The sequence below is a fragment of the Neomonachus schauinslandi genome, chromosome 6 (genome assembly GCF_002201575.2).
Source record: "Neomonachus schauinslandi chromosome 6, ASM220157v2, whole genome shotgun sequence".
Classification (NCBI taxonomy): domain Eukaryota; kingdom Metazoa; phylum Chordata; class Mammalia; order Carnivora; family Phocidae; genus Neomonachus; species Neomonachus schauinslandi.
Genome location: NC_058408.1, coordinates 44,015,274 through 44,039,788, shown reverse-complemented (window position 1 = coordinate 44,039,788; position 24,515 = coordinate 44,015,274). Strand labels below are relative to the sequence as shown.

At 43.4% G+C, this 24,515-nt stretch overlaps 1 protein-coding gene across 4 annotated transcripts in view; it reads right to left on the bottom strand.

The window, feature by feature from the left end:
* RGL1 (ral guanine nucleotide dissociation stimulator like 1) overlaps nucleotides 1-24,515 on the bottom strand; it is a 158,664-nt gene that overhangs the window by 44,047 nt on the left and 90,102 nt on the right. For all 4 annotated transcript variants that reach the window (XM_044916384.1, XM_044916386.1, XM_021682581.2 and 1 more), the window contains 2 exons: nucleotides 17,132-17,209; nucleotides 798-982 (listed from right to left, as the gene is read on the bottom strand). In XM_044916384.1, coding sequence (XP_044772319.1) covers nucleotides 798-982; nucleotides 17,132-17,209 — 263 coding nt within the window. The remainder of the gene's footprint in view (nucleotides 1-797; nucleotides 983-17,131; nucleotides 17,210-24,515) is intronic.

The following is a 24,515-nucleotide window of genomic DNA, read 5'->3' as shown; positions in this document are numbered from 1 at the left end:
GAAAAAACAGCCACAGAAACTTCCTCTGACAAGACGAGGCCACTGGCAAGCTCAGTGACAGTGATGTCTTCCAGCTTGACAGAGAAATACCTTTTCAGGGCTTTTTGAACTTTTCTGAGGGCAGGAGCACAACTGGATTTAATTCTTTGCCTGCTGAATGGGGGTGGTTGTGAGGGGTTTCCATTCATTAGATAGAGGAGCCAGAGACAGATAATAAAAGGCAAAATCAAGTTCAGCGTGGGACATGTTGACAAGAGAAGGTAAAAGATCCTCTTTACGGTATTAGAAGAAACTCAAGGAAATCACTTCGCTTCTCAAAGTCAGTTTCCTCTTCTATAAATTGAGAGCACCAGACTAGGTGGTCTTAAAAATCTCCTTCTTGGCTCTAGAAGGCTGAGGCTCTGTAATTAGCACTTTGATAAACTTTAGAATTTTTATCCACCACCAATCCTCCAGCAGCTTGTCTCTCTGAGACAAACCAAGGTCATTCATCAAGTAAGGGAGAACAGTTTGGGGCAGCTGGGTGGCTCAGTCGGTTAAACCTCCAACTCTTGGTTTTGGCTCAGGTCGTGATCTCAGGGTCGTGAAATCGAGCCCCACGTCGGACTGTGCGCTCAGTGAGGAGTCTGCTTGAGATTCTCTCTCCCTCTCCCCTGCCCTCCTGCACTCTCTCTCCTCTCAAACAACTAAATAAATCTTAAAAAAAAAAAAAAAAAAGTATAGGGAGAACCTATCTTCAACATGGAGCCTGCAGAATCAGAATCTAGCTTGTTCCCTGGAACTAAGCAAGTACTCACTGTCAGTTTCCACTTCTTGCTTGTGAAACTGCTCAAGAAGATTTTGTGCCCTTCTCTCTGGATCAGAGCCTGGCATCATCCGTTTGAGATAATCCAGCAGTTTCTGTAAGCAAGGGAAGTGAGGGGGCTCCCGGAAGTCCTCTGCACACTGGTCAAGCCAGGCCCTCAGGATGGAGGCGATGGCACTGAGAAATAGAAAGGGAGAGTCACTGCACCCAACTGGCTGTGGGGGCTCAAAACAGGGCTTGGACACCGTGGCCTCACCCAGAACACTCCACAGGACTTGGGGTCAACAGAGAATTCATCCCGAAGTTCCTGGCAATGTCAGTGAATTTAAAGCGCTAGAAAACAAGCTGGTTACATCTTTATTATTTTAAGTGGTGGCTGTATAGCGCGGGAGAGACTGATAAGTTCCAAAAAGACAAAGGACCATCAACTTATCAACTTTGGAAAAACCCGGACAGGGGGAAAAAAAAAAGACACGTGGAAGAAGATTTAGTGAGTCCTGAAGCAACTTCAAAGCAATCTGTGACAGTGAGATTATGGGTTTCCAATTCTGGCTTCACTCAAGTCAGAGACCACAAAATCAACTGGACCGACATTTTAGAAAATCACTGACTGACGGTGGACCCGAAATCAGTCTACTGACAGGAAGTGCCTATGTTGGGAAAAGATAAAAGCACTGATTTAATTTTACAAAGATTCCCAGGGGTTCAGCCTAAGTGCCAAAAAAAGTCCTCCCCCAATTATCCTCTGCTTCTCAAATTATAAGAGGAGAATCTGTGGAAGAAACAGCACCTCTTAGAGAAGTAGGTCTTTGTAAAGTAAGGGAGAAAACGTGGAGATGCAAAGCCCCGGTGAAAGGGATTCCCTCCGATGGCTCAGCAGGGTCTGTGTCGGGTGAGACGGGCCGGGGCACGAGGAGCCAGGGCCACACACACACACACACACCCCACGCTACTAATAACACAACTGTGCTGTCTTTAGGTGAGGGGCAGCCCCTCATCCAGGTTACAAACAGCTGACTGGCAAAAAGGATAAGAAGTCTTGAGTGCTGTGATTCTACGCTTCATCTTCAAAGAGGACGTGCCGGGCTGTGTCTGCCAGGAAGGACAGTTCTTTGCCTCTTTACTGACCAGCCGCCCCCATGGCTAACGCAAATGCACTGATGATGGCTGCAGGTGATGGGGGCTATAAATTAATCCACATGTTATTGATGGGACACTTCGTTTTAGCTGAAGACCCCGGTGACCAAAATTTTTCAGCTGATAAAAAAATATGTTAGCACCTTTAGAAATGATCATTTAAGTATACTTCAAACAAATTGTTTACTTAGTTAACGAACTATAAAGAGACCACAAGGTAATATTATCCATCGATGTGGACCTGCAGGCTGGGCTTTCGCAGGCATGTCTAAATTCTACACGTCCCAATTTCCTACCACAGAGCAGGACTACGATCCAGGCATACGTACAGCTAAAGCCAATTCAAGGCTTAACTTCTGGAAGTAGAGTGCAAACAGAAGAAAAATAAATTTACTAACTGTTTTCACTGCTATGGATATCGTTGCTTTACCAATGAGGACATGAAGGTGTCTGGAACTATAATATTTACATGCATACGTCGGAAGTATTCGGTGACATAAAGCCATCAAATAAATGCTGGAATTTAAAGCCACAGAAATGATTAAAATTTCCCTTCCTTCTAAAAAGTTCGAAGAAATTAATACGAGCTCTGGGATTAAATGAAAACCTAAGTGAAATGAACAGGCTTCTAGTCAGTGGACCTACGATCCTTGGTTTGCCGTTTCTTCATCTGTTCCATATCCATGCTTGTGTCCCCCCCGCCATTCATATGGTGAAACCCTCACCACCCCCCCCAAAATTGATGGACTTCTACTTTCTGACAGCCCACACAAAGCATTCGTTATTTCTCCTTTCTTCACAAAAAACAAATATCATGAAGTAAAGAAGAAAACGAAGTGGCATTCTGATGTCATTTTTCTAAGGAATGGGACTTTTTTCCTATGAATTCTTTCTCTTCTTGGCTGACAAGCACTGAGCCCAGAACCAGGGTAGGCACACAGGTGGGTTCATAGCCCAGAAGGCAGGAAAACCTGACATTTGCCTCCGTCACATTGATTCTTACGTACGCTTTTGTCCTTCTCAAAAGAAGGGCGAATTGATTTCATGAGTAGAACTACTCATTTAATATTTAATACTTCAGTGAGAGGATACACTTCCAATGATACTGATGGAAGAACAGTCATGGAGGGATGATAATGTACATCAATCAATAAAAGTAAAAAGAGCCTCCACCTAACAACAAGACCAGCAACGCAATGACCCTAGTGACTCCTCGGTTTCATGACTTGAAAGAAAACCCAGGCAGAAATTCAGAATCACAGGTAAAAGACAGATAGGAAAAGATATTAATATATCATTGCCTTCTTGGCCTCCCATAATTGTTAGTTTTAAAAATTACAAAGCTGATTCTTTATTGCAAAGAAGTAAATATTATAAATGTATACAAACTAAAACAGCAAAATACCTATGTCCTCTTCATTCTAATCCCATTTCCATGACTACCTATCAGCAGTTTGGAGTATATCCTTCTAGACTTTTCAAGAGATATGTATATATATTTAAATAAATATGCTATGTACATATAAGCCAACATGGATTTTTTTTTGCCCCACTGAATATATGAAACCGACACCTCTCCATTCAAGATCTACCTTATTGTTTCCCAGAGTTACATATACTATTCCACTGCATGGACACACCATCATTAATGTAAGCATTCTTCTACTAGTGTGCAAATATTCAAGTTATTTTCATGTTCTCACAATCACAAACAATTACAAAATATGTATCCTTGTTTACATCTCTGAGTACTTACGCATTTCTATGGGACACATTATTTAGAGCTTATTCTCATGGAAGTTGCAGCCTGGAAGGGCTAGGGGAGTTCTGAAGAGGGACTTGAATCCAGATTGGACTTGCCTTTAGGTGCACATTTCGTCCTCCTCAGTCTGATGTTTTTAACTAGCTCTGGTAATCTATTCCTTCTACCCTTTGTGACAGTGCCCTTCCCACAGCTTAGCCTAAGAGGACTTTGAAAGTTCACTATAGACCCAGACACTGACTTGGCTAGAAAAAGCAATTTCACAGAAAAGAGGAATGAAGGGGGGGGAGGAAGAAGGAAGAGAAGAAGGGAAGGAAACACACAAACAGCACAACACGAGGCAGACCCCTGCCCTCCTATCAGCAGGGTGGTTATCAGCATGCCAGGAAGGGAGGTTTTCTGGAAAGACCTGGACACGTGCCCAATGCTCACAGTAGCTTTATGTTTACCAGTCCTGGGAAGAAACTTCCTGTTCTTGATAGGCTATAAAGCAGATAAAATGTGAAACATTTAATATTTCAAAAAGGAAAGGAACATCACAAAATCATGGCAGCCAATGGGATTGCTGGACAACACCTTTCCATCTCACCCTTCATGGCTCCACCCCGAAGATCGAACTTATGTCCCAACCAGAACTGGTTGTTTGGGAGAATGTAAAGAACCTCCATACTGAAGGGAAATCTGGTTTAAAATCACAAACTTACAGGAAAGGTGTGACTATTAAGCTAGAGAAGCTACTTGGCTCTGCACCAGAACAAGGAAGGAGGATGAAGGAGGAAAACCAGGGGGGATGGGTCCTAGTTGTGCCACCTGTGAACAAAGGGAGTTGGCCAGGTCCCCCAACTCCACTGACCCCTACCTGGAGGAGACATGCAGTCATACCTGCTGCAGCTCCCTGACACCGTTCAGTACTTTCAGCCCAAAGGATGGCAATACCGGCATTTCCAGGTACCTACAGAGAAACCTAACTGTTGGCAGTCTTAAAACCACTTGCCATAAATCACAAAAGGAAGGCACTTAAAAAGGTAAAAGCGCTCAGTGAAAATCAGTCAGCACTCATGGACATCACTCAGAGAATCCTCTATCACAGAAAGGATGACGTGGAATTCATACCGTGGTACACCACGTGTGGCCCCAGGCCTGCTGCACGAAGTCATTGGAAACAGACTACGCGCATGTGCGAACGTGCACGCACGCGCGAATGCGCACCCCGCCTCCCGCGTAAGGCAACCTCGTCGGGACAGATCAACTCAGGGACCCCAAACTCTAATACAAATCACAAGACGTGCTTCTTGAATGACTTGTGAAGACTGAAGAAGTACTTTGTGAGACCGAGCGGAAAGATCGCGATTGTGATATAATCTAAGCCCAGTATATGAGCTCCTTTGCCGAAGTCATCTTTAATGCGTTACAGAGCAACACCCCCTCGGTCCCAAGTAAGCATGCTGGGTGGGTGGCCAGGGGCAGGAGCCCAAACTGATAGCCGAGGGGGCGACCAGGATTGCTTTTTCTACCTCAGGCAGTCCTGGCCACCCTCTCCAACCTACCGCAATGGTCTGTAAGGGACAGGAAGACATGCTCAGACATCCATGCATGGAACTGAAGGACACAGCGTCTAAGGCTTTTACTTCTAAGGAAACAGAGCCGTGGGAAGATTTAATTCACTAATTACACTAACAGTATTTGAGTGCACTTTGTTTTCCATATTCATAAAAACCACGTATGTGAACAACATCACAATAGGGAATCCCACAGAAGGATTTAGGAAACAATGTTCAGCTGAGATCTCAGGTATAAGGAAGAGTTACTGGGGGGAAGACTGTGGCAACAGCGTGAGCAAAGATCCTGAGGTGAGAGAGGGCAATACAGTTTCAGGGGATGTACAGAAGACCTGTTTAAAGAACAGGAAGAGAGGGGAGGAATGCAGCACAGTGAGATTTGCTATACTCATTTCTCAGCCAAACAGAAATCACACTTAATAACACCTGGCTGGAAAATACAAGACAGATGCCTTCGCTGAGAGGGACAAGGAACCAGTACAGTACTGAGAGCCGCCGTGGGGACCTTCAGTGCAGAGTAACTGGGCTGCCTGAGGTGAGCGTCTAGGCTGCCAGGATGCTCAAACCACAGATTTTTAAATACATGCAGGGATTTGAATGCACAGGTACTAAATCATATTAAAATCCCATTGGTAGTAGAATACTCTACAATTGGTCAAAGGCTTAATAAGAAATTTTCAAAATATGAAGTCATTTCTCCCATGATGTGTAACCTCCAAGCCAAGAAATAGGATTATCAGGACAAAAATAATAACTCTGTCCATTTAGAGTTCTTTTCTCTCCCCAGAAATCTGAGATAATAATTTATTGTTACTTAATAAGACACGGAACCATTTTTTCAAAAGCAGCAAAATGTTTTTTTTCACGTTCGGATATTCTCCAAAAACTGGATCTTTTCCTACTATAGATAAAAGATAAGAAAATCCATGTGGAGGGTGGGCCTCTGAATCAACATGGCAGGTGACACCGCCAAGCCCTGAGGGTGGGAGCCAATGCACCTTGCTCTTCAGGGAAAGAAAGGAAGGTGACCTTGACACTGACTCTAAGCTAGACAGCCCCCCACACCCGCCTGGTTCTCCTAGTCACAGAGGGGGATTTCCTTTTCAGAGAAGGCTGCCAGATAGAGGCTGCCTCGGAGACCCCCGGCAAGATGGTTTCCCTGACAAGAAAGAACAAAGGAAGGTACAGAGAATTTGTTTCCCTTTTTTTCTGAAAAAGCCTGGGAAAGATGGAAACATGACTACCTGGACTTGTCAAGGTCATCTTGCAAGGCTTTCTTGTACATTTTCCATTGTGCATTTTTGGTGCAGAGGCTGAGCAGGGATTAGAAGGCTGGGAGGGAAAGTGAAAGAGGAATGCTGAGAGGCTCAGGGAAATCAATGCAAACAGGGCCAGATTCAGAGCTAAGCAGCAGGCAAGTACAGGGCACGGAAGCCAGTGAGGGGCCAGGAGGCAGTGCAAGAGAAAAAGCTCCAAGGTGAGGAGGAGGAGGAGGAGGAAGACTGTGATAGGAAGGACACACAGAAATACCGAGTAAATATGGGTGAGGAAGGGCCCAGAGGAGGAGGAGATGAGCCCGAAACCAATTATCCAAAGTCAGGAGTGTTTACACACCTGTCCTTTATTCCCAAACTAGATGTGCAGGCCCTGGCATCTGAAGGCAAATTTACAGAAACTGAAGAGAATTATTGTGTACAGACCTAACCCCATATCACCAAACCTTACTCAGTGTGTCAGTGTCAAAAAAAAAAAAAAAAAAAAAAGGGAAAAAAACTAAGAGGGCTCTGAAATGCCTGCTTTTTCATGAACAGCTCAGCCAATGTGGCTAAACAGTCTCTGGAGGGCCTAACGGGGGCCCTGGTTCTGTGGCTCATTAGCTGCGAGCTAGCCTCAGTATGCCTCAGCTTCCTCACCTATAAAATGGGTACAATAATGGATGCCTCCTCATAGGATCGTGAGGCCAAGAGCTAATACATGCGAAGTATTTAGAAGAGTTCCTAGGACATAGTGCTCAAAAAGTATTAGCTATTTTTATTGTTTTAAAACAGAAGAATGGCAGTCTGTTAGACTAAGGACTAGATAAGCACCATACTCTAGTTGATAAAGTTGTTTCCCACTGGGTATGAGTTGACAACTCTGATACGCCATCCAAGTATCCTGAAACTGAACAACTAAGCAAATGCATGGCAGATGGTGGATGCCACTTTTCTCGCTGTTGCAGAGGGAATTTACAAATAAGCAAAGGGAGCAGGCTAAAACCATCTATGTGGTCATGGATTAGGGTTGGAGACATCAGTAAGAACTCGTGTTTAAATACTGATCAGATGGTTATACATAAATATTCCTAGATGTGTGTACTTATATAATTAGTGTAAACATAAATCTCCTAGCCCTATCAGCTGAGAGGGCTAAAAAGAAATGACATCCCAGCAGCAGTGAGTACACCTAGCACCCAGATCCTGGTTTCTGATACTATTCTGCAATGAAAAGAACCAGGTCTCCTTGAAGAAATGGCTGATTCTAGGACTGGGGCAGGAAACATACAAGGTGAGCCTAGAGCACCTTTTCGTGCCAGAAGGTAAGAAGGGCTCGAACAACCGAACACACCCACAATGATAGAGATGCCTATCAAAGTGACATACGAGTCAATCAAAAGAGCTCCCAATGACCCAAACTGGAACAATCTGAGCAACAAATAAACTAGCATTGTATTATAACCCAAAGCATAAAAGAATTTACTCATCAGTCTAAACTGATAAAAATGTTTAAATAAATTAATAAATGGGGGAAACAAATCTCCCATGCAGAAGTTTTCCAAATACATTGATTAGATACCTTACCCTCACAGAGGGGGAGTATAATCCCCACTCTTTAATTGGGGGTTATGCACTGTGACTTCCTTCCAAACAATATAGTATGGGAAGATGTTTTCCTTGGAGAAATCTGAAAATTACTACTCCAGCCAGGTGATCAAGACCAACAACAGTCATAAATCATATTGATAGTATGTACCCTTGATAGCATGTGATGAGAATGGCATTCTACCTCTGTAATAGTCCTCTCAAAAACTCGTAAGTTCAGGGGCACCTGGGTGGCTCAGTTGGTTAAGTGACTGCCTTCGGCTCAGGTCATGATCCTGGAGTCCCAGGATTGAGTCCTGCATCAGGCTCCCCGCTCAGCGGGGAGTCTGCTTCTGCCTCTGAACCTCTCTCCTCTCGTGTTCTCTCTCTCATTCTCTCTCTCTCAGATAAATAAATAAAATCTTTAAAAAAAAAACTCGTTAAGTTCAGTCTAATTATGAGAAAAATAGTCTAGTTATGAGAAAAATTCCAATAAAGGGGTATCCTGCAATATACCTGACCTCAAAACCGTAAAGGTCATTGAAACCCAGAAAAGTATGAGAAACTGTCACAGCCAAGAGGAGCGTAGGTTGATACGACAACTCAATGTAATATGGTATCCTGGGTGGGATCCTGGAACAGAAAAAGGACATGAGGTAAAAAGTAGGGAAATGTGAATAAACTCTGGACTTCAGTTAATAATGTGTCATACTGGTTCGTTAATTAACAAATGTACTATAGTCACGTAAGAACAGTAAGGGAATCTGTGAGGAAGGCATATGGGAACTCTGCTGTACTATCTGTTCGGTTTTTACATAAATCTAAAACTGTTCTGAAAAACATCTTAAGCAGGGCGCCTGGGTGGCTCAGTCGGTTAAGGGTCTGCCTTCGGCTCAAGTCATGATCTCGGGGTCCTGGGATCTAGCCCTATATCCAGCTCCCAGCTTAGTGGGGAGCCTGCTTCTCCCTCTCTCTCTGCCCATCTCCCTACTCATGCTATCTCTCTTCCAAATAAATAAAATCTTTAAAAAAAGAAAAGAAAAACATCTTACTTTTAAGAAAAAAGCATGAACAGGAGAGTCTGACCTCAGTTCTTAAGAGAAATCGTCTCCTTTTTATCACAGGGGAAGAAGCAGAGGACACAGAGTGTAGAGGGCAAGGTGTGGGTTGAAATCCCAGGTTTCCCTTATTCCCTGTGTGACCTTGGACATGTTCCTTAACCTTTCTCTGTCTCAGACCCATCATGTGTAAGAGAGGCGTAAGAATACATAGGGTTATTATGGGAATAATAAAAGGATATACACAGGGACTATCCCTACTAAGCATCCATGAATTCTAGCTCTTGCTGTTGGAAAGGGACACTGCCATTCCCACCCAAATTATTTCTCAGGGACCTCTGTAGCTCCGTATTCTCCAATTCCTCACTGCTTGAGGTGGGTGTTTTTATGTTATAAATGGGCCTCTAATGAAAAAACTGCTGAGGCCTTCTCCATTTTTCACCATTAGAAGGGAGTAAGTTGGTAAGGAAAGACGCAACAAGGCCCCAAGAGCAGGAAGCAGGCACTCAGATCCATGGGCCTGAACCATCTGATCTTCCTTCTTCTTTCCTCATATCCTGCAACCCATCTCCTTCCCCAGGGAACAAGCCTAACTACCCCATTTCTAACAGCTGTCTGGGGACCTGGCTCAGGCTGTTCATTCAGTAATAAAGCCAGGGAAAACAACATAGGGTAAAGTAAATAATCCCAAATTAGAAAATGTCAGGATGCTAACACACTAAAACACTAATCACAACGGTGATAATATGCCTTAGCTCTTCATGGACTTCTGGCTGCAACCAGATTACAGTGATCTAGGTATATATGAGCTGGAAAGGCACCTGAGATCCCGATGCTCTTCTGAAATGGCAGGCCCAAGAGCAAAACGGTGAGAAGCCTGGGTCTGGGACTGAGTTCAGATACCAGAGCTCACTTAACCAGCTGGTTGACATTAGTCAAAGTATGTAACTTTTCTGGAGCTTCCATTTACACACCAATAAAATGAGGACAATAGCTCACAGCAAATCTGCGACATTAAGGAAGATACAAGGCCCCTAGCAGAAGGGCTCACGCTAGTAAGCACACCACACGCTGCGGCCAGGGGCGGTGGCCAGGCTGGTGACAACAGTATCATCAATGTCATCCCCTGCCAGGCTGCAGGGTCAGTCAATGACAGGGTCTGATCGAGATGCCTGTTTGCCTTTCTCTGACACTTCGAGAACTCCAAGAGATTCTTAGGTGACTGATTTTTCTTCTTTCTGAACCACTGATCATCAACATTGTTTTACTCCTCCTGAATTTTCAGAAAACTAATTTCTGCTTTGGGAACCTACTCTCTTCCCAAATTTTGATTCAAGATTTCAATTTTGATTCAAGATTTCAATGACTTTTAAAATGATAATTTCTACTTTTCTTTGTCCAGTATGGATGTTTTAAAGACAGTACCAGGTTCTTTTACGTAGTGTATTATTTCTCTATTTCTTCTTCCATTCTACTTTAACTTTTTAAAAATACTCCTTTCACTGTATAGCCATTCATTCTTTTAAATTTCAAGTTTTAAATCTTATTTTTGCTCTGTTCTTTACCCCTTTCTTTGACCCATTTTTGTTAAAATAGCCAAATTAATTTCCACTGCTTTCTTAGGGTATTTGAGTTTGCTGGAATGAATACTGATTGCAAACTCTCTGGGCAGATTTTTTTAGTACTTTCCACTGTAAAGTTTCTTGGGCATTAAGGAATCACAGCCAGGCTTCTTTAACTCATCTCCCTTTTCTTTAAAGTGGTTCCAATGTCTTGGATTACTACTATTCGTGTGATTCTTAACTGGACTAAAATCTGGTGTCACTATTTACAACTTCTGGGAAAAGAGTACAAGAATGGCATTCATATCGTCTGAATATGCAGAGATGAAAGCAGAATGATTTCAAGTTTAAAGCACTGCAGTGGCAAAGAGTTTGAGAAGACAAAACACAGCGCTCCAGAAGGGAAGTGAAGCGAGTCAATAAAAGAAAAGGAAACAACTATTTTGACATTATAATAATAGTCATTAAAGGAAAGAAAAAAGTGTCATTTCCTGAGGAGTCTTAAACCTCTTTAAATAAAGCATATTAGATAGATAGATAGATAGATAGATAGATAGATAGATAGATAGATAGATAGATATTCTAATTTCAGATCCATTCCAGAGAATGAAGATTCACCGTGTCAAGTTTCTGTATGGTTAATATCCCTTCTTCACATTCTCTTCACTTTTGAATTCAATGATTGTAATAAATCTGCACAAGGGAAAGTTTCCTTTTCCATCTGGTTCTGATTTTGTTATTCTAAATAGACAGCGTTTTATCATATAGAAGTGTCAGCAGCAAGGAGGAAAAGGGCACAGGTAGGATGGATGTGGGCAGAAATGTTGCTTCCTGTCACAGGAAGTGAGTTTCCTGATTTCCAAATAGTGGCAAGTTTAGGGATTGTAGAAATAAACATTGGATGCCTTATTATATACAACAGTCCAGCGCTAACATCAGAAATCACTGTGTGGCAGATTCCAACACCTAGAAGCCTTGGAAATTGCCTTCCTCGCAACGGAAGGAATTCGTGTTTTGGCTAGATGACGTTAAAGGCCCCCAATATTGCACAAAGCCCGAACTGGGCACACTCGGGCCTGGAATTACAAGTGGGAGTCACAGCACAATCTGACACTTTTTGAAATTCGTGAAGAACACTAGTCAGTTGCAGTCCAAGACACCAGAAGCCAATCTTTCATCTCAACGATTCCATCTGTACTTCCCCATTTTTCTTTCTTCTAAGTTCTTTTATCCTCTGAAAGGTTGATTAGATCCATATTTAGAAATACAGGGAAGACTGTTATCCTGGGATTTGGGACCCTGTATGAAATGTAAGCCCTGCTCTATGCTTTACGTTAAAAAGTGAAAAGCCAAACAAGAGTTGAGGATTTTTCTGTTCGGGGTTAAACCTCGCAGTAATTCCACTCCCCCCCCCACCCCCAACAATCCCCATCTGCAAAACTGCAGGCATCTGCCCTAAAACAGGATGTTTACTTCTTAGAAAGTTACTGAATTCCTGCCGTCTGTTTCCCACCTGAAATCACAAGAAGACAGATTCATAGCAAAAGAAAACAATAGGCATTTTGCACCCCCACCCCCCATTTTGACCCCACAATACAAAGCTTTAGCTCATCTCTGTACTGAGAAGTACAGTGAGCAGCTGTGATGTCACAATTAATAACGATCAAGTCAAAGAAGCTGTCTGTTCTGTTTTCCTATTTTATCAAAACTGGTGGCACAGCCCCTCTGACTGAAAAAAGCAGTCAAGGGCACCTTTCAAAAATTCAATATAATATTTGGGCCATATCTCTGTTTCTTTTTTTTTTTTTTTAAGGATTTGATTTATTTCAGAGAGAGAGTGAGAACAAGAGAGTATGAGTGGGGGGGGAGGAGGGGCAGAGGGAGAAGCAGACTCCCCTCTGAGCAGGGAGCTCTCAACGTGGGGCTCCATCCCAGGACTCCGGGATCAGGACCCGAGCCGAAGGCAGACCTTAACCGACTGAGCCACCCAGGTGCCTCAATATCTCTGTTTCTGATATTCATTCTCACTTTTGAAGAGATGAAAACTAAACAAGTTTTATCCCAGTGGTCATTAAACTTGAAAGGATGCCAGGGATCCTACATTCTGAGCACTCATTTTTCAGGTCAAGAAACTGAAAGTGAGAGAGAGGTGAAGTGACCAGGTCATATGGCTGGGGAGTGACAGTGACTGGTGAGGGACTCGAATCTGAGTTCTCCAGGCTCCTTACCCAGGGCCCTTCACCTTCTCTGAGGCCGGCTCCTGGGCGACCTCTGCACTGGATTCACCTCATTCTAAGACGGGATATGAAGAAATAAATAAATCCCCAAATACGCATGGTCCTATTTTTATATACATCTAGATATTCATAAATAAAGAGCTTTCACTTGAGGACTGCAGTCCTCACCATGTAGTAGAGCTTCTTACCTGCGCACTATTGGTATTTACAGGGAGAGCATTCTTTGTTGGAGGGCGGTGTTTTGTGCACTGTAGACTGTTTCACAACAATCCTGGCCTCTACCTACCAGATATCAATAGCATCCCCCCACCAAGTTAAGACAAAAATTTCTCCAGATGTTGCCAAATATCCTCTGGGGACAAAACCAGCCCATTGAGAATGGCCATAGAGCCGTATCTCCTACACATGCACCAGCCATCAGGAAGCCTTCGGTCATGGTTCCATGTCAGAGGCCAGAGCTCTGGGATGGTGGAGGAATTCTCCATATGTTACAGATGGAATGAAGAAGGTGCTACCCTGATTTCCTCTCAGAAAGACAGAGCACTGACCCTAACTAGCCACAGAAATGATTAGGAGAAGGGTAACTTCCAAAAGAGAGAGCAAAAAGATAATGGCGAAATGAGATGAAAAATAATAAAAGGAGAAATGGGGGGGAGGGTGGGGAGGAAGCAGTACGAAAGAAGGAAAATGCAAGGAAGAAAGAGGTCAGCTGAGAGAAGGGATTTTAGCATTCCAGTATTTGTAGGACAGAGTGGCCCATTATAAGATAAAGTGGTGTATTTTCATCAGGCATAATTTTTTAAAAGGCAAGTCAGTGTGAGGAAAAGGGTCAAGCACTTTCTACCAATTCATTGTGAGGCTTTAGGAGAGGACCATTGTCCCCAGATGATGGACCCCCTCAGGGGAGTTCTATGTGAAGCTCTTTGTTAAGGACTCATATGCTTAAAACTAGAAAGCCCTTTAAAACAGCTTATCCTGGAGTTTCACCCACATCACACTGTTCCCGGTGTACAATGAAGTTGAATAAAATTTTATAATAGGACTTTAAAATAATGAGCATGATTCTTCACATCCAGGGTACAAACCAATTTTCGTGCGACTTCCCAGAAACCTACTTAATCTCAAAACACCCCCTGGGAAACAGAAAAGCTCTGGATATTTTTCATACTGTTACTCTCCCTGGAGTGTTCAGGTGGCTAGTTGAATGGTAGCTCCAAATTTGACTCAATTCCAAAATTTGTGGAGAACAACACACTCATTTCTGAATCTGGTCACAGGGGGAGGTTACATGTGACAAGCTGGCCACTCAGGTCTCCTTTTGTATATGCTTTAAAAGACTAATTATAAAAAGGTTCTTTTCAAAAAATTATTATTTCAGTAAGTTTTCAGGGATAAACACAATTAACAACAAAACCTCTCGAATCCTATGATTCTCAAACCCTTAAAGTGCACAGGAATCACTCATGGATCTTACTGAAATGCAGATTCTAATCTAGGTCTGTGGTGAGACCTGAGATTCTGCATTTCTAACAAGCTCCCAGGTGGTGCTGATGCTCCTGGTCCGTGTACCATAGCCTAAGTCGGAAGTCTATAAATCTAATCCATCCCCCCACATCACCTATTTGATGATACTGTTTCCATCCTGCAAAAACTTTTCAGGGCTGGGGAGCCTGGGTGGCTCAGTTGTTAAGTGTCTGCCTTCGGCTCAGGTCGTGATCCCAGGGTCCTGGGATCGAGCCCCGTATCGGGCTCCCTGCTCCACAGGAAGCCTGCTTCTCTCTCTCCCACTCCCCCTGCTTGTGTTCCTGCTCTCGCTCTCTCTCTGTCAAATAAATAAATAAAATCTTAAAAAAAAAAAAAAAAAAACTTTTCAGGGCTGACTGTCTACTGCTTACCAGGGAAGGTCCTTATTCTCTTGGGAGAATGAACCCCCTTCATGATAGCTTCGGCTCTACAGATCCCCTCAACCTGGTACATACGCCATCATGAAGCGGCATGTTGTTCCCAAAATATATTTCCCCAATATGGTCCCACCGTTCCCCCTGCTTGGGTGGCTCTACCACCAAAATCTTCACCCTCCTTCAGGACCTACCTGAAATGTCAACTCCTCAAAGAAGCCCCCCAAAGCCCTCTAAGAATAAAGGTATTTGTTCTGCTCACCACACGCCTTGCATTTGACATTCAAATATCTACATTGGCGTGTCTGGTTTTCTGGAAGATTATGGTCCATCCAATAAAATAATAAAACTGCCTCACTCAGGACTAAAAAGATACTCAATTTTCTAAGCTTCATATCCCTGGCTTCTGAAGAAAGGATTCCATCAGTCAATCCTCTGAGGAGTTAAAATATTCCACAGGATTAACTGCCTGGACTTTTGGCCCCAAGATGAATATTTAGTAAGAGAACTTTCAAGCACCCTGGCATATATCCCATCGACTTAAGAACATCACTCCTAGAGCAGCCTGCACCCCTACATCATGGATTATTCTTCGGTGTCTCCTAGATTATTCTCATCAGATTAAAGCATCACCCAGGTTTAACAAACACATACAAAATGAAAAAACCCTCCTTTGCCCCAGATCATCCTCTAGCCCATTTCTCTTCTCTTACAGAAAAACTCCAAACTTCTGTCTTCTCCTGACCCAGACCTCCATCCACCAAAACTACATTTGTCAAGGGGACCAAAGACCACCGTGTTGCAAAAGCAGTAGTCTCTTCCCAGGCTCCTCTCACTTGATGTATGAGCAGTGTTAGACATGGTTGGTCACGTCCCCCCAAAACTCCTTCTTCACTTGACTTCTGGACACAACTTCTTTCTTCTCATTCCCCGCTAGCTCCTCTGTTCCAACCTCCTCTTGCTGGACCCTCTACTTTCCTAATCTGAACACTGGAAGGAACCAAGGCTCAGTCTTTGGACCTTCCTCTTCTCTATAGCCTTGTTCCCACGGGGGGCACACCCAGCCCCATAGCTTTAAATACCATGTCTAAACTAAGGATGCCCAGATTTATGCCTCCCAACCAGACTGCTCCCTGAACTCTAGACTCAGCCAATTGTCTCAAAGTGAGTATGTCTACGATGAAATTATTGACACATGCTCCCCACCACACCTGCTCCTCCTCACCAGTCTTTCTTATCTCACAAAACCAAGGTTCTCTTCTATCAGTTGTTCACACCACAACCCTTGGAGGTGCCCGTGCCTCCTCTTTTTCTCTCATATGCCCCAACCACTTCATCAGTACAACCTGCCAGCAATACCCTCAAGATCTCTGCAGAAGCTCTTCCTACTACAAGTTATTCCTACTTTCACTACTATCACTACCACCGACACCAACGCCACCACCATCACTATTATTACCATCATCTCCTCCCCTTCTTCCTCCAGTTCATGCTCCCAGAATCCCTTGCCTGGGTCTTTGTAAGGGTCCTGACCAGGCTCCTTGCTGCCACTCTTGCCCCCCATCCCACTGCCAGAGTCTATTTTCCACATAGAGCCAGAGCAAGCCTTTTGAAATATAAATCAGACCATAGCACTGCTCTCCTCAAAATCTTCTAAATGCTTATCTTCCTTCGAATAAAATTTAACATCCTGCCCAAGGCCTTCAAGTCCCCATGTGATCTGGGACCCATATGACCTTACAGATCTCATCCTCTAGCACTTGTCACTTCATGTGCTCTGCTCCAGCCTCATTCATTCATCTGCCTCACAGCTCTGTCCACATTTTCCCTGCTTGGATATTCACCAAGCCCAGCCTGTACCCCATTCAGCACTCTGCTCCAATGTCACCAGATCAGAAAGCCCATTCCTGGCACCCTATGTGAATCAAACTCTCCATCAGGATCTAGCCCCCTTGCCCTACTTCATTCTTCCTTTGTGTGGATTCTTTGTCTCTCTGCTAAAATCCAAACTTCTTAAGAGCTGAGACTTATTTATTTTGTTCATAGTTGTTTCCCTTAGCACAGGGCCTGGCACATGGTAGGTGCCTGATACATTTTTACTGGATGAATAAATGACTATCACTGGATAGTCAAAAAATAAATCTATGATTTTACGCATTATGGGGGAAAATGACAACATAAAAAGGAATTTTAAAAAACTCTACTAAATTACATTCCTTTAGGATAATAAGTCTTGACTGAGAGCTTGTAATGCACAGAAAAGGCACACTTACTTCCTGATCACCGTCTTAGACTCTGATGAACTTGGGCTTCCATCTTCTTCACAGTTTGGGCTTGTCAGGTTTCCATACCTTTACAGATAAAAACAAAACAAACAAAAAAACCCCAGTCAATGGTGTGGGAAAGCAACTCTATTCCATTTCAAACATGAGATAACAGTTTCCACTTCTCAGCAGTAATTAAGGAAAGAAATATTTATGAAATAGCATCAAAAAGTGATATTGTATGATATTAATTTAATGGGTAGATGGATAGCCTTAAACAAAAAAGGGATTTCACAATGAATCACACTACTTAAAACTTTCTCTTAATATTTAGCATTTCTTTGAAATCCTTTAGATGAAATTAGGCTTTTTCTCTTAGCAGGAGGATGGGGTATTACATGATGCAAAGATGGTAGATCCCTCACGGACTGGAGCACCCAAGCCTATACAACCGCCCCTCTGCTCTGTCTCCTGAAGGAAGCATGGCTGTGCGTGGGTAGCTTTCACACTTGCACCAACATAAGCACACAAGGACGACTCCATGCTCTGTGATGAGGCTGGTCTCCTTGGGGATAAGTCCAATAGGAGAAGGGTTATGGAAGTAATTTTGGACCCTCAAGGAATGGCTGAGACAAGGACTGAAGAACAGGATTTGTATGCAACGAGGAGAGCAGCTGCGGGGACACGGAGGCTGACAACTGGGCAAGGGGACACAGGGGGACGACTTTTTAGAAAGTGATAGGTGCTTAAATTTTTAAATTTGTCTCACTGTAAACGCAAAATTTACTAAACAATCAGTCCCTAATTGCAGTTAGCTGTTTTTCCAACTCCATATGTAAGCAAGCTTATTGCATACAAATATATCACATTTTGTTTGGTCCCAACAGTACACTTTAAATTCTTGAGGAGACGTCTTTTTATTAACTTATAATGAATGCCCTGACGATTTCTGCAGTTTCTCTTTCCCTCAGTGAAGAATCCAGAGATTCCTTGGTGTTTCACAAGCTGGTACTCTGTCCCAAAGTTTTGATAATAGAAGTTCTATAATTGGTGGGTTTACATTTTTAAAGAGAACACTTTTGTCTTCTACTAATGGGATTAAAGGCCCCAGTACCCTTATGCTCCTTGTTCCTAGGATTTACAAATCCTTTTAGAAATAAAAGCCCACCATCTGGTTTGACTGAATGCCAGCCCATCTGGTCTCCCTATCACCCTATCCCAGTAGTTTCCAGTCTGCACCCTGAGGCATTAGCCCCCCTCCCCTCCACCTGCTCCTCTCTCGAGCTCGTCAGCCTTATGGATTTCTTGGCCTCTCAAACCTATTTTCCACTGGCCTCCACCCTCCCTATTCCTCTCCATTCTGTCTGCACCTGTTATTTAGAGGGCTTCCAGGGCCACCCTTTGCTTTTCCTGAGATAAGAACTTAGATTAAGATTTATTCAGCCCCATGTGAGCAAGGCAGGGATGCAAAATGAGATTTCTCTTAAACAAACAGATTTTTTGGCTCTCTCCCTGGCCACCATCATAGTCAACCATGTCTCCATCTTCTCTCATAACAGCCTTTGTGGTTTATGTAAATAGGAAAGATTACGGCAGGTGCAGTGGAGAGTGGGACTCTGGGAGAGCCACAGTACCTTCCACCTATCTGACAAGACAGAGCCATAAACTCTTTTCCTGCCAACCTCAGCAACTAAATGTGGGACCTAATCTTTGTTTTTGTCATATCCGTGTTAGTTCATTAATTCTCTCTGGTTATCCAGGAAATACTTCACCTTTTATCGCCCAACTGGAAGCTAAGAGAGATAGAAAGGGAAAGATATGCTCCTGATATTTTTCTTTTTTAGAGGTGTCTCTACTAAAAATCTCCTGGTCTTCCTCTTTCTTGTCTTCACTTTAGCTTCTCATACTCTACTGCTCTTTCGCTACATTTTTCAGACTCTGGAGCTGAGCTGCTGGTTGGGATGACACGAGCACCTATCCCAGGTCCCCTCCGAGAATGGGATGCCACAGGAGGAGTCAGGTGCTGTCAAGACGGACTAAGCAACTTATACTGGTGAATGATGTTCGCTCTCATTAATTAACCTGGTATCATCTGCTCAGAACATGTGCTCCGAAGACCCCATGCATATTTTTCTCAGCCGCCAGAGTTGTCTACAGAGTCCTAATCAGGACCAGAATGACTGGTTGACAATACTCTGGAGACCAGTGAGGACCATCAAGAGGAAGGCAAGGGATGTCTGGTAGCATGCACTACGCTCCGGGTGCTCAGGCTGGTCTCCACCCAACCCACCAAGAAATCCGTTTGGCTCTGCCTTTATGACATACCCTGAATCCAAACCCTTCTCATCACTTCCACCCTGGCTCAAGCTACCACTACCTTTAGTCTAGATCAATGCAATAGCCACCTAACTAGTCTCTTGGCTTCAGCTCAGCGCGATCCTGGGCGATGTAAATTCCAACACGTCACTGCCGGGCGCAGAACCCTCCCGTGGCTCCTGTTCCACTCCGAAGAAAGGCCAAAGTCATACCTGCTTCATGAGGCCCTAAAGGACTTGCTCTGATACCTCTGACCAAGTCTTCCACGCGCACTCAGTCTCCCTCAGCCTCACGGGCCCCGCTGCTGCTCCACCCACACCTGGGCGTCCTCCTGGCTCAGAATCTCTGCGCTCCTCTCTCTGCCCCCGTGTCAGCAGCACCTTCCTCAGCTCCTGTGGGGCTCTGCTCAGACGGCACTTTCTCAGTGAGGCCTCCCCCGGGCACCCTATGTAAGACCAACACTCACGACGCTGCTTTATTTTCCTCCACAGCCTTTAGCACCTTCTCAGATACGGTCTTATTTAGTTACTGTGTTCATTGTCTATTGGAACGTAAACTCCATGAGAACAGGATTCCTGTCTCTTTTGCGCACCCAGTAGGCATGCTGATGGCTACTTGTTTGGTGGCAAATGAATGGCCTGGTGGGGTTCTCTAAGCAGACATGAAAACAGACTTTTCAACTACTAGGCTCGAATCTGTTGTTGCAAGGGCACCATCTGGCTTTTTGCTTATACAAGTGTCTTAACCTGTCTGTGCCTTCATTCCTAAAGTCTAGGATCATAAAAAAGCTTTAGGATAGCTGTGATCCAAAAATCTAAAACCTAAATGCAAAAGAAATAAAGTTTTAAGATCTTAAAGCTGAGATCTTGGAGGTATAAGCAGTATGGAAAGGCAAAAAACCAAAATGTATACATGGTTTTACAAAGGAGACCTTTAGAAGCAAGATAAAATTAAAGAGCCTGTAACCCTCTGGAATTTCATGGGGAGGGGATGATTATTTACCCCTGCACTTTTCTAATCATTAGAGAGAATTAACGCCTTACAGAAAAGAAACTAGACCAGCACTGGAATTAAGAACTCTTTAATGTTCAAGCTAGGTCAGTTGAGAGTTAGTTTTACTAGATTAAGAGCATTTCTTTGATGTTTCCTGGACCCTCTCATAGCTTCCCATCAAAAACCAAAGTCAAGTTCAATTCATTTACTCCAGGGGAGTAAATAAAAGGGGGGGGGGTGTTTAATTAATGGCAGTAGAATAGCTACAGATGAACCTGTCAACAATGTCACCCCCTATTTCTGCAAAGTCTCCCCAGGATTTAAGATCAAAGCATCAATCTCTTAAGAAGGCTTGCCAATGAGAAACTGGCCTTCTTTAAATGGTAACTCATAAAACTTAAATTAAAATACAAATTGTCAGAATGACTTTTGACATGGTTTCCCATGTATCACAAGGCAAAGGAAAGATTTACAGATGCCTCTTAAAGTACAGTCTTAAGCAATTACTTGCTGCGGCCTAAAAATTACTAGAAAAAGAAAAACAAAACCATGTTTAACTGGTTGCTGATATTTTAACAGGAAACAGTTATTTCCAGAGGGGACAGATATTATTGTTGGGAGCCTATCTGGGCAAATGAAATGTTTAATATGTGTTTGAAGGGAGGACAGGAGTATTTGCAGTTCAAAGAAATCCTAAGATAAAGCTGTCCTCAGGGACAGTCTTTCTGGTTCGGGGACACTTTCGAACTTTTGCTCCCTAACGGAAAAGGGAGTAATACCAGACCAGGATGGGGGTAATCCTGAGGAACTTTTCAGGCTCCACTTGATTCCAGCAAGTGATCCAATAACAATAGCAGATAATAATTACTGAGTGCAGACCACGTGCCAGGTCCTGCGCTAAGCACTTTATATGGATGGTTTCATTGAATTCTCACAATAATCCTATGTGATATTATTATTCATATTTCACAAATGAGAAAATGAGGCCCAGAGAGCTGAGGTAATTTGCCCTCTAAGACACAGCTAATACGTGGAGCAGAGATTGGAATCATGACAGTCAGACTCTAGAGCCCAGTCTCTGAGTTGCTACCAGATCACACGAGCTTGAGTTATTTTATCAATTTTATGTCCTCCGATGCACTAGATTATAACTTCCTTGAGGTCAGAAACCTTATTCTTTGCATTAATTTACCCAATCCTTCATCTTTTTATGCATTTAGTCCCCATTCAAGGAATATTTGTTAAGGCCTATGTTCAGGTACTATTCTTGGCATTGGGGATACCGGCTGCGAACAAACCAAAGGACCTGTTTTCAGGGAGCAGACACTGTAGTGGGGGGAGGTAGACAATAAAATAATAATTAGTTAATATATACCAAGTCAGAGAGTGAAAAGTGCAATGGAGAAAAATAAAGCAGGTAGCGATGATCAGACATGGCTCCCTCACAGGAAGTATTCAGACAAGGCCTGAGGTGAACGTGCCCATGATGTAACATCCTCCAGAAGGTGAGGGAGTGGGCTCTACAGATCTCTAAAGAGTCTTCCACACAGAGGGGGGAGCCGTGGCAGAGGCCGTAGCCCAGTGGCAAAATGGTGTGCTTGAGAAGCATGAAGAACGCCACAGAGTAAGTAAAGGGAGAGAAGGAGATGGGGTGCGGAGGTGACAGGGACCGTTCAGGAGGCTTGATAGGCCATGGTGAGGACTTTGATTTCATTCTCTTATCTTGCTCACTGCCATATTCCCTGAAGCAGCAATGGAGCCCACTCTTAGCGGACACTCAATAAACATTTGCTAAATGAATGAACTTATACCATCTCCTGTGGAAAGAAAGGAAAGGCTGGGGAGGAAGGAGAAGGGAGGAAGTCACTGACTGGGGATAGATGAAAGAACAGAGAGGAAGAAGGAAAGGGAAGCAAGACCTCACATGAAGCTGCTGACTCCAGGACCTCTGGGAGTCTCTGTTCCTCTAATAAACCCCAGCCCATGAACATCCAAAGCGGTTTTCTTTAACTGACCCATGGGAACACAGGTCAGGTATGAGGAAAATGTTCAGAAGCTGACCTTGACACAGGAGAATGATACGGGTGAAAGAGCCGGCAGATGTCTGGAACACCAAGGAAGCTTTGATTACGACTGGGGATCGCATCCCACAGATCATCAGTAAGAGGGATGTTTTTAATCACTCTAAATAATATCCTTCAGAGCAGGCACTCTCCACCCAAGTCTGACCTCAGAACTGGGTCACTGCCACCAAGTCTACCTTGGAAAGGTCTTGTTACCACCATGGAGCTGGTTATTTAAGGAGAAGACAAAGGTCAAGGACTCTCTGTTCTCTTGCAAGGGGCCAGTGATGCTAAGCATGGGATGTGCTTTCCAGTCATAAGATCTGGTTCTCCAGGCACTTTTACCATGATGAGAAAAAGCTAGAAGACCCAGAAAGAGCTACCGTCCTCCCCTCTAGGCCTTTGCTGGGAAGGGCCCTCCATCTTCGATGCTCTTCCATTCTCCACTTTACCGCCATGGTATCCCTGACAGTTAAGGCACCATTAAAGCAAAGAGTACCTAGTCTTTCTGTTGCACTTCACAGTTACAAAATGCTTCACAGTTATAAAATTTTCCTTGAGAAGAATACCTTCACCCCTTGCCCCAAACCACAACTGTCTGAAGAGGAGACCAAAAGGACAAAGGTCTTACAACCCCTGTTCTTCCAGAGAAAGAAAACCAAAAGGTCTCTCTTGCTATAACTTGCTTCCATCCAACTTTAGAATTATTCCTTAAGTATGATGGGTTTCACACCCTTGCTGTAAGGTTTCTTCTATTTTCCTCTCCAAGTCCTTGTCATCCATTTCTCTTCTTTGGTCCATTTTTCCCCCATCACAGCTCAGTGGCTCATCAGTATCTCCTCCTTCCACTTCTAGTGTGTAGCAACTGCAAACAATCAACTGCAAATACATCTGGGTAGTATACTACAGTGGCCGCGGCCACAATGAAAGACAACAGAAGAAATGGGGTTACATCTGGGGTGGCGAGCAGGCAACACTCGGACAACCACAGAGTCTGTTAGTGGGTGGAGATTTGTCTTAGGTTTAAAATGAATTAATACATAACCAACGAATCAGTGCAAGTCTGTAGCTTAGTTTTCCCCACCCACAAGAAGGTGCTATTGCAGATCTCGTCAAGAACCTCATGAAATAGGCTATGTGAAACCTCGTATAATGAATATGAGGGTAGGACTGTGGTTTCCTATCATTCATCCCCTATGCTTACAAAAACTCAACAGAGCATCAATTTATATGTTGTTCTCAAGGGCTAAGTTCTCTCCTGCACACACACACACACACACACACAAATATACAGGTGAAAAAAGGCAAATGTCAAGTAAGAGAAAAGTGATAAGATAAACTAAAACTAACTCAAAAACAGTCCTTTAACTTTGATTCAGACACACCTTTTTTAAAACCATTTAATTTACTTTAATGAAATTAATGAATTTAATTTCCAGAACCATACTTATCTGCCCCATCATGATATAAGGTAGGAGCAGGGCCGTCCTCCGGCTCATAACGGCCACCTATGTGTTGTGTCCCATCGTCCATGCTAGAGAGCCTATGCCTGGAGGGTCCTTGGATGAACCTATGGAAGTCTAGGAATCCCAAACGATATGCAAAATTTGATGATGTGCTTTTTTTCTATATGGCTGATCCATAGTTTCCAGCAAATTCCTAAAGGGGCTTGTGATCAAGCCCTTCCACCACCTGCTGGAAAGTGGCCAAGACCACTTCTTTAGATTATCAAAGCTGAACTGAAAACTGGAATACATTCCAGTTACTCTTCAGGATGTATGTACCTTGCCTTTCAGTTTTTCTGTCAGTTTTGTTTTGTGGTTTCCAAACAAATGCACATTAAAAAAAAAAAAAAAACAACCCCTGCTGAGCAATTTGGTATTCTTTTCTACAAAAGAAGGATAATTGTATGTTCTCTCTCCCTTTGTCAAGTGAAATGAGAAGGAAAGAAAGAAGAAAGAAAGAAAGAAAGAAAGAAAGAAAGAAAGAAAGAAAGAAAGAAAGAAAGAAAGAAAGAAAGA